The 8,939-nt window shown below is 58.2% G+C and overlaps 1 protein-coding gene and 1 long non-coding RNA gene across 4 annotated transcripts in view; one reads left to right on the top strand and one right to left on the bottom strand.

Moving 5' to 3' along the window:
• BID (BH3 interacting domain death agonist) overlaps positions 1 to 7,960 on the bottom strand; it is a 37,524-nt gene extending 29,564 nt beyond the window's left edge. The window contains exon 1 of one of the 3 annotated variants that reach the window (XM_031656495.1): positions 7,832 to 7,960. Coding sequence is in view for 1 of the 3 variants with exons in the window: in XM_003905195.5 (XP_003905244.2) it covers positions 7,056 to 7,132 (77 nt within the window). In the remaining 2 variants the exon portion in view is untranslated. Of the gene's footprint in view, positions 1 to 7,055; positions 7,488 to 7,831 lie in introns of those variants that run through there. The other 2 variants (XM_031656496.1, XM_003905195.5) reach the window with 2 other exon arrangements.
• A 4-nt stretch (positions 7,961 to 7,964) lies between these two features.
• On the top strand, positions 7,965 to 8,939 carry LOC108580691. The gene is made up of 2 exons (XR_002515291.2): positions 7,965 to 8,064; positions 8,585 to 8,939. It is a non-coding gene; the product is annotated as an uncharacterized LOC108580691 (long non-coding RNA).

Raw genomic sequence — 8,939 nt, 5'->3', positions numbered from 1 at the left:
TTAAATTTAAAGTCTAATGCATTAAAATTATTAGAAGTACAGCGGGCGCAGTGACTCACGCCTGTAATCCCAGCACTCTGGGAGGCCAAGGCAGGAGGATCACCTGAGATCAGGAGTTCAAGACCAGCCTGGCCAACATGGTGAAACCCTGTCTCTAATAAAAATACAAAAATTAGCCGGGCGTGGTGGCACACACCTGTAATCCCAGCTACTTGGGAGGCTGAGGCAGGAGAATCGCTTGAACCCGGGAGGCAGAGGTTGGAGTGAGCCAAGTTTCGTTCCACTGCATTCCAGCCTGGGTGACAGGGCAAGACTCCGTCTCAAAAAAAATTACAATAGGCTGGGCGCGGCGGCTCATGCCTGTAATCCCAGCACTTTGGGAGGCCAAGGGGGGCAGATCACAAGGTCAAGAGATCGAGACCATCCTGGCTAACACAGTGAAACCCCGTCTCTACTATAAATACAAAAAAATTAGCCAGGTGTAGTGGCGAACACCTGTAATCCCAGCTACTCGGGAGGCTGAGGCAGGAGAATCTCTTGAACCCAGGAGGCGGAGGATGCAGTGAGCTGAGATCGCGCTACTGCACTCCAGCCTGGGCAACAGAGTGAGACTCCATCTCAAAAAAAAAAATTATAATAAATAAATAAATAAATTATTAGAAGTAGGATTTTCTTATGTTCTGCAAATCTTCGAAATATTTACTTATATAAACTAATCACAAACCAATCAGAATAGATTTCCTCCAATTCAAGACACTTCGTGACCTTACCCAGTGACTCAAGAAAAGTTAACTTAGTGAGAGGCAAAGGCCTTTCTGAATTACAACTTCAGCCCCAGGGCAAGAGTAAACACGGAAACTGGAAAACTCCCTGCACCAGGTATCAAAGAGTTGTTCTTCCTGGTGGACACAAAATTCTGAATCGAATTGAGCTCAAAAGACGCTAAGGACACAGAGAACGAAGTGCAATCATCCAGATTCTCCGAATCTGGCCACAGAGGACTCATCTCTGTCATCCGCCTACAAAGATGAGCAACAATACGACCACAAACCAAGGATCAATCACCGATGCCACCAGGCCACAGACAAGCCAGAAACCAAGAGAACACAGACGCAGGGGCGGGGGAAGCCGAGACACAGAGAGAAAACGGAGAAACAGGCTCCACGAAGTGAAAAGTTCCAGTGCTGCTTGAATTTGCCTCTGGTAGCCAAGAGAAGGCCAGCACTTTGGGAGGCCGAGGCAGGAGGATCACTTGAGCCCAGGAGTTTGAGGCAAACCTGGGCAATGCAGTGAGACCCCGTCTCTACAAAAAATACAAAATAAAAAATGAATGAAACAAAGACACCTGCTGTAACATGAGCGACCCTTGAAAATATGCTACATGAAAGAAGTCAGTCACAAAAGGCCACCGAGTGTGTGATTCCATTAGCACGAAAGGTGCTAAACATGCAAATCCAGACAGACAGATCAGGGCTGCCAGGGTTGTGGAGGACTCGCTGGTGTGCGTGGAGCTTCTCTCTGGGGCACTGAAATGTTCTCCCTGTAGGTGGTGGTGATGGTTGCACACTGTGAAGATACTAAGCCACCGAACTGTACACTTTCAATGGGTGAATTTTATGGCATGTGCAGTATGTCTCAAACAAATGGTTTTTGAAAAGGCAGCCAGCAGGAGGGGGCATGAGGAGGCAAGGGCCTCTTCGGGTGACTGGGGCCCCCTCCCAGAGGTCTGAGGCTCCACCACAGGCCCCGGAAGTCAGTGGACCCCGATGCTCCCGGCCTCCGTGACCCGGGAGTCCTGCCTCCCTCCCGTGTGCAGGCCCTAGGCTTCTGGGTGGGGCGTGGTGGCTGGCAGCGGAAGGCAGGTGTCCTTCAGCTACTCCACAATCCCTGGTGAGCCTCTGTCTGCCCCTGGTCCGCCCCTCCCTGAACTCTCTGTAGACTCTGTCATAATGAACAAGGCTGGGCCGTGCGGTGGCTCACGCCTGTAATCCCAGCACTTTGGGAGGCTGAGGCGGGCGGATCATGAGGTCAGGAGATCAAGACCATCCTGGCTAACATGGTGAAACCCCGTCTGTACTAAAAATACAAAAAATTGATGGCCGGGCACAGTGGCTCAAGCCTGTAATCCCAGCACTTTGGGAGGCCGAGACGGGCGGATCACGAGGTCAGGAGATCGAGACCATCCTGGCTGACACGGTGAAACCTCGTCTCTGCTAAAAAATACAAAAAACTAGCCGGGCGAGGTGGCAGGCGCCTGTAGTCCCAGCTACTCGGGAGGCTGAGGCAGGAGAATGGCGTGAACCCGGGAGGCGGAGAGCTGCAGTGAGCTGAGATCCCGCCACTGCACTCCAGCCTGGGTTACGGAGCCAGACTCCGCCCCCAAAAAAAAAAAAAAAAAAATTAGCCAGGCGTGCAGGTGGCGCGGGCGCCTGTAGTCCCAGCTACTCAGGAGGCTGAGGCAGGAGAATGGCGTGAACCCGGGAGGCGGAGCTTGCAGTGAGCCGAGATTGTGCCACTGCTCTCCAGCCTGGGCGACACGCGAGACTTGTCTCAAAAATAAATAAATAAAGAACAAGCCTGTCACCACGTCCCAGACAGAGTCCAAGTCAGGCAGAGCCCTCACAGAGCACAGCAGGGCCTGTGCCACGCCAACGCCGTGCCCCTGCCTGGCAGAAATGCCACCTGGCCCCTGGCAGAAACGCCTCGCCTCTCCTGCGGAGGGAGGGGCTGATGACCCAGGAGCGGCTGGCTGCCGGTGTGAGTACACGGGCGACCCTTCCACCAAGGCCCCCAGCTGGGCTCCCTGCTCAGCCGGCCGGGTTTGGGGCTGGATGTCTGCAGGGGTCCTCAGGGATACCCAGAGGGAGAAACAAGGCTTCTGGGGAAATGGTGACACCTGGGGCCAGGGTTCTCACAGCCAGGCCCCATCTCTCCCTGCCTGGATTTCAGGGGAAGTGGGGCTTGGGGAAACAGGAACGGAGTTGGCCATCGCGCCGGAAGGGCGTGTGGGCCACAGAGAAGCACCCTGAGGCTGTGCTGTCATCCAGAGTGCCACCCCACCTTTCCAGGGCACAGCAAGGAAGTGCCTGCTGAAAGGATCCTGGGGACAGTTGTCAAGGCAATGTTATCTTCTCATAGCACGCCTGCCTCGGTTCCGGGGCCAGGACAGTGCCCGGCCTGGCTGTGGTCCCTCTACTGACTCCACACACAGAGGCAGCTGGGCCCAGGCAGCAGCCAGCCCAAGCACAGTGACCTCCAGCACCCAAAGCTCAGAGTTCCCAGCTGAACCCAGGAGGCACCCCACCTTCCTGTCTCTAGGGAGATGCCAGCCGGTGCAGAAGCCACTCCCAGTCCTCACGTGAGGCCTGGTCACGTGGTGCCCCACCGGGCTGGGGGGATGGTACACTTGCCCGCTGGCCTCCGGTGCTCTCAGGCCCAGCCTCACTGTCACAGGACCAGAGCTCCTCAGGGATGGCCACCCTCCTGGACTTACCCCCAGGAGGGACGCGCTGCTGCCTCCCAGGGGCCTTCGTGCCACTGGCCCCTTTCTTTCCACCCCCATATGCTGCCGCTGCCTACTCCCTTCCCTGGCCCTGGGTCGCCACTCCTGTCCTGTTCTCCTGCTGTCCCCACCCCGGCCCTGACCCCAGATGGCTCTCCCTAGAAAAACACTGGAACCCCAGAGAAGCTCAGTCCCCCAAGTCCATCTGCATTTTAAGAAGCCCTCAGGCACACCCAGCCCAGAGAAGGAAGCTGTAAAGATGGACGGGTCATGTCAGACTTTGAACCTGCAATGTGATCTCACCTTCCCCATCTGTAAAAGGGGACACTCCCTGCCTTGTGCGATCACATGCAGTGTCAGAAAAAGCACCTGACATGTGACATCCACTTACAGAGGGTTTTCCCTTCTCTTTGGTTTTGGGGGAGGATGGGAGAGGCCCAAGCAGGAGCTCCTGGAACACCGCCCATCCCGGACCCAGGGCTGTAGTCACCTGAACACTCACCCAGATACAGGGGAATTTCACAGAATGAATGTGAGAAATAAAATGAGACATTCAGTTACACAAATTAAACCAAACACAGATGCAGGGGTACCCCGTAACAGAAATAGAGCAACTACTGCCTGCCTCGGATGAAAGCTCTTGGCCAAGGGCCATGACAGCGGTGGGGAGGTTCAGCAGCTGTCCCCAAGCACACGGGGCATTTGGAACCCCCAAGCCCAGCCTGTTCCACCAGGCCACAGCACACACTTTCCTTCCTCTGACGAAAGGGGGTTTGTTAAGCCAATGAGGAGGGAAGCCAAGGACTGCCCCCAGCGCCAGCATGGCTGTGGGCACAGAAGCGGGTTGAGCCACAGGCTGGGGGTGCCATGCAGACCAGGCAAAGCCCAGGCAGGATGCTCTGCGGAAAGCTCCCTGGTGACCCGGACCCGGAGCCAGACTGAGCCCCAGCCCCAGAAGACAGGTATCTCCTCCTCCCCGGGGGCCACAGCAGCCACAGAGGCCACCCACGGCTTCCACTAGGACAGCGTGTCTTACCAGTTACTCTACGTGCCTAAAAGTGACCAGCCCCCTTTCAGGTCTGGTCTGTGATCCAGATGGTGGTCTTTCCCCTTTAAAACCCCACTTCCCACCCCTGCCCTGGCCAAGCTGATAGGATTCAAGGAGTGTAGTGGTGCAATCACAGCTGACTACAGCCTCGACCTCCTGGACTCAAGCAAGCCTCCCGTCTCAGCCTCCCAAAGTCACTTCCTCCTTTTCTTAGTTGATAGCTTCTTCTATTTTATTTTATTTTTTAAATTTTGTGTGTGTGTGTGTGTGTGTGTGTGTGTGTGTTTTTAATAGAGAGAGGGTTACACCATGTGGCCCAGGCTGGTCTCAAACTCCTGACCTCAGGTAACCCACCACCTCAGCTTCCCAACATGCTGGGATTACAGGCGTGAGCCACTGTGCCTGGCCGTTGATAGCTTCTTCTACAGAAAAGGACCCCGAAAACAAACACCTAAAAAGCCAACCAAGAATTCAATCTGCAAGGCAGCAGCACCTCTAGAAATAGCTACTTTGTGGCCCGTTTGCCTTTTATGTGAAACTTCCCCATTTTGGACCAACGCAGGCAGAAAGAGAAAAGGAGGAAGAGAAGGAAAAGAGGCAGGCTGTGCTGGGGCTGGATGGGCATGTAGGAACCTGCCAGCAGTGGCTCTTGGGGAAAACCCCACTGGGAGGGTTCTGAACCCCTGCCCCGGAAGCTTCCCTTCTCCCGCACACATCACTCGCTGCCTTGGAACCTGGGCTCCCTCCCAGAGGCTCAGAGGGGAGCGAAGCCACAGAAAGGCTCCTCAGCCCCGGTGGCCTAATAGGTGTGACATGTGGAGGGGAAGTCTGGGCAGCGTGCATGATGCTCGGAGCCAAAACCCTGGAGTCCGACTCCCTCGGTTGTGACCTCGGACAAGTTACTTAGCCTCTCCTTGCCTCAGTTTCACCATCTGGAGAATGGGGATACTACCCTAGTCTGACCACCGTGACGTCCAAATGAGCCAGTCAGCACACATCAAGTGCTCCATGAGCGTCCGGCACACCGGTGCTTGTCTCTGTCCTGCGCTTCAGCTCCATCAGTGTCTTCTTCAGACCTGTCATTGGCTTGGGGCAAGGATACATGTGGCCGGAGAGCGGTCTGCAAGGTATGGCAGCCATGGAGCTGCTAAGTAGACCCTGTGAGTGGGAGGCCCTGTGGGATGGGCAGGGGCAGATGCCCAGCTGCTCTCGGGGACACTCTAGGCCTGCGCTGCCCTCCACACCCCAGTCAGCAAGTGGTGACCAGATGTCAACCACAGGAGGCATTTCCAGAGGCCACAGCTCTAGAGGGAGGTCTCTCATGGGCTGACAGAGCCAGTGCTCCGGGTCGCCTCAAACAACGTGCACAGTCCTTGGTCACGTCGAGGACCTGCTCAGCCCTGAAAACGAATAACGCAGCCCCTCCACTTGGCACTGGAGAGAGGATGACTCACGGCCCTTCTGCCTGGAAGGCAGGCTCCAGCATCAAATGTCCATCCGCCTCCATCACCCTCATCCATCCTTGTCAGTCCAGGGGCCCAGGCACTGCTGGGGCTGCTGGGCAGGCAATTCTCACTTGCAAATGAGTGGGACCCTCAGTCCTTCCATCAACATCCTCACGTCAGCTGAGCCTGTGCGCACCCCTAGGCAAGGCCTCTGAGCTGGGCATGTGACACCTCTTCCCACTCAGGCACCCTCCCCCTAGAACCCCCCACCCCATACCATCCTGGGAACACGCCCCGCTTCCCTCTCTGGCAAGTCCCTGCACAACCCTGAGACCACCTGATAGCCACCGTCTATCCTGCCCAACCTCCTCAGTCCTGTCAGTCCTGCCCAACCTCCCCAGAAGCACCAACAGCACCTCACCCCAGCCACGGCAGGTCTCTGCACCCCTCACCCCAGTCGCCACTCTCACATCTCACGAACAGAGACACTAGCTGCTTCCTCATGTTCCCTGTGCCCGTCCTGGGAGATCCCTGCCTTTAAACCCCAGCCACGAACTGCTGACCTCTGGTTTCCTCTTCCCTCCCCGGGCAAGAGGGGCAGAAAGGGCAGGGACACACACTCCGGGCCGCAGGCAGAGGCTTGGCCAGGGTCCTCCTCCCAGCAGTGCTTCCCTGGAGCTGTCTACCTCAACTCCTGATGCCAGAGGATCCCTCTGCGCTCCCCAAGCCCTTAAGACCCCAGCTCAGGGAATCTGGTCTCAGTCATCACTCCCAAGGGACTGCAGGGCCCCAGGACGGCACACATTCAGGCCCAGGAGAGCTCTCCCCATCTCAGAGCCTGCCCAGCGCGGGTGGAAATGGAATGTGGAAGAACCACATCCTCTGCAGCAAACCCACAGTAAGAGCGAGGACTGAGGGGTGTGGATAAGGTTCCAGGAAGGGGGTGTAAGCACGCGAAGGTGGAAGAGCTCCGGGCGGGTCCATCTGCTCACCTGCCTCAACCCCGCCTGCAGGTGAAGGCCGGTCCAGCCCCAGAAGGCCCAGCCCTCAGCCCACTTACAGAGCCCGCACTGTGCTCCTCCGGCCGGCCCCTCGCTGCCCACCAGAGCCATCATGACCCCAGCACAAGCTGCACATTCGTATTTGTTGAATGAATGAATGAACCCTTGCCAGCCCAGCCACTTGGTGGCTGAGGGCTTCACGGCTCTCCCAGGGTCCCCTGAGGTCATTCAGCCACTCAGCAGCGTCCCAGCAGCAGCAGCAGCGAGGATCCGCACATCATTGCCAGCGCTCTAAGGCGCGGGCGAGTCCCCGTGGGCGGCCACTCTGACCGCGCTTGGTCAGCCCTGAGCTCCGCTCGGGAGGAGCCGGCAGGTGTCTGCGGTGCTGGAAAGACCACGGTGTGGGCGGCGGTTCCGATCCGCCGGGAAGGGCGGCTTGCGCCCGGCCAGGCCCGCGGGTTTTCTCCTCTCTGGGGCTGGCCTCGGCCCCTCCCCCACCCTCCCCGCGCCCCGTACCCCTCCCCTGAGTCCCCAGGCCACGTGGAGAGGACACAACAAAGCCTTCCCCGCCTCCGAGGCGGACCCGACCCTCAGCACTGCGGGCCGCGCCGAGGAGGGCGCCCGGGCGGAGGGGAGGCGGGCGAGGCGCGGCCCGCGGGTCGGTGCTGAGGCCAGGCTCTGACCCCCTCCTCCCCTCTTCCCCTCCTCCGGCTCCCACCGCGGTCGGGCCCAGGGCGGGCGGCGGGCCCTGAGCTCCACGCCGGGGCAGGCGAGCAGGCAGGGGTCCCGGGCTGGGGCTCGGCGCGTACCTCGGGAGGGGCGCGGGGGCACTCACCACTCTCCAGCCGCGGGGGCGCGGGCGCGTCCGGGCCGAGGCAGCGTCTCCCAGGCGCGCGGACACCGCCGAATACCCGCTTCCTCCTTATGGCGCCCCGCGCGCTTCCTCCTTCGGCCCCCCACGCCCGGGCCCGCCCCGGCCCGCCCCGGCCCGCCCCCGGCGGCTTGCGGGGACACGGGGAGCCCGCGCCCGCGCGGGGCGGTGGAGAGGGGCGGGGAGCCGGCAGCGCAGTGAGTACCGGAGTTTCCACCCTTATCCCTTACGCGACTGTTCCAGACAGTGTCGTCCAACTTTAAGTTAGCCACTTAACTCCAGCGCCGCTGGGATAATTCCTAATGACTCTCCGGGAAACATTCAGAATCCCCAGGCTGTTTCTGGAATAGTATGGGATGGTCATTCTCGGTCCTCACGAAACCAGGGATTTGGAAAATGGGTGAAGCCATGTGGGTTGTAGAGAATCTGGCCCAGCCCCTCACTAGTCTCTGTGCTTGTTATTCTTTAATTATTTGGATATGCAACTCTGATTAAAAACAGAAGTTTAACATATAGATAATGCTGGGACTGCAGGCGCATACCACCACACCCAGCTAATTTCTTTTTCAGTTTTTTTGTAGAGGTGGAGGCGGGGGTGGGGGGGAGGTGTCTCCACCTCTGGAGGCGTCAGGTTGGTCTCGAACTCCGGGCTCCAGCGATGCTCCTGCCCCGGCCTCCCAAAATGCTGGAATGACAGGCCAATTCATGCATCCCCAGATGCAGCTCTCACGGACAGCGCTGCTGCAGAGCCCTTTGTGGGCGTCTTCACTTCTCTTGAGTGTGATACCTAGGACTGGAACTGCGAAACATAGGGCTGGACGAGCTTCATGGTATTAGAAACTGCCTGCTTTCCAAGGTGATGCACACCGTTCGGCACGCCCACCAGCCCTGTTGGAGCCTCCAGTTGCTCCACGCCCTGGCGTGGGCTCACTCCCTGAGCCTGCTGTGGGGCCTCCACCTGCTGCCCTCACTTCTACCTGGGCTCTCTAGACTCTTGCTTCTTTTATAAAAGGTCAGAGGATGTCACTCACCCTTTAACATCCTCCCAATAAAAGCCAAGTTCCTTTCAGTG

Source organism: Papio anubis, chromosome 16, assembly GCF_008728515.1.
Source record: "Papio anubis isolate 15944 chromosome 16, Panubis1.0, whole genome shotgun sequence".
NCBI classification, from domain to species: Eukaryota; Metazoa; Chordata; class Mammalia; order Primates; family Cercopithecidae; genus Papio; species Papio anubis.
Note: the sequence above shows the minus strand (reverse complement) of the source record. Positions and strands in the feature narration are given on the sequence as shown.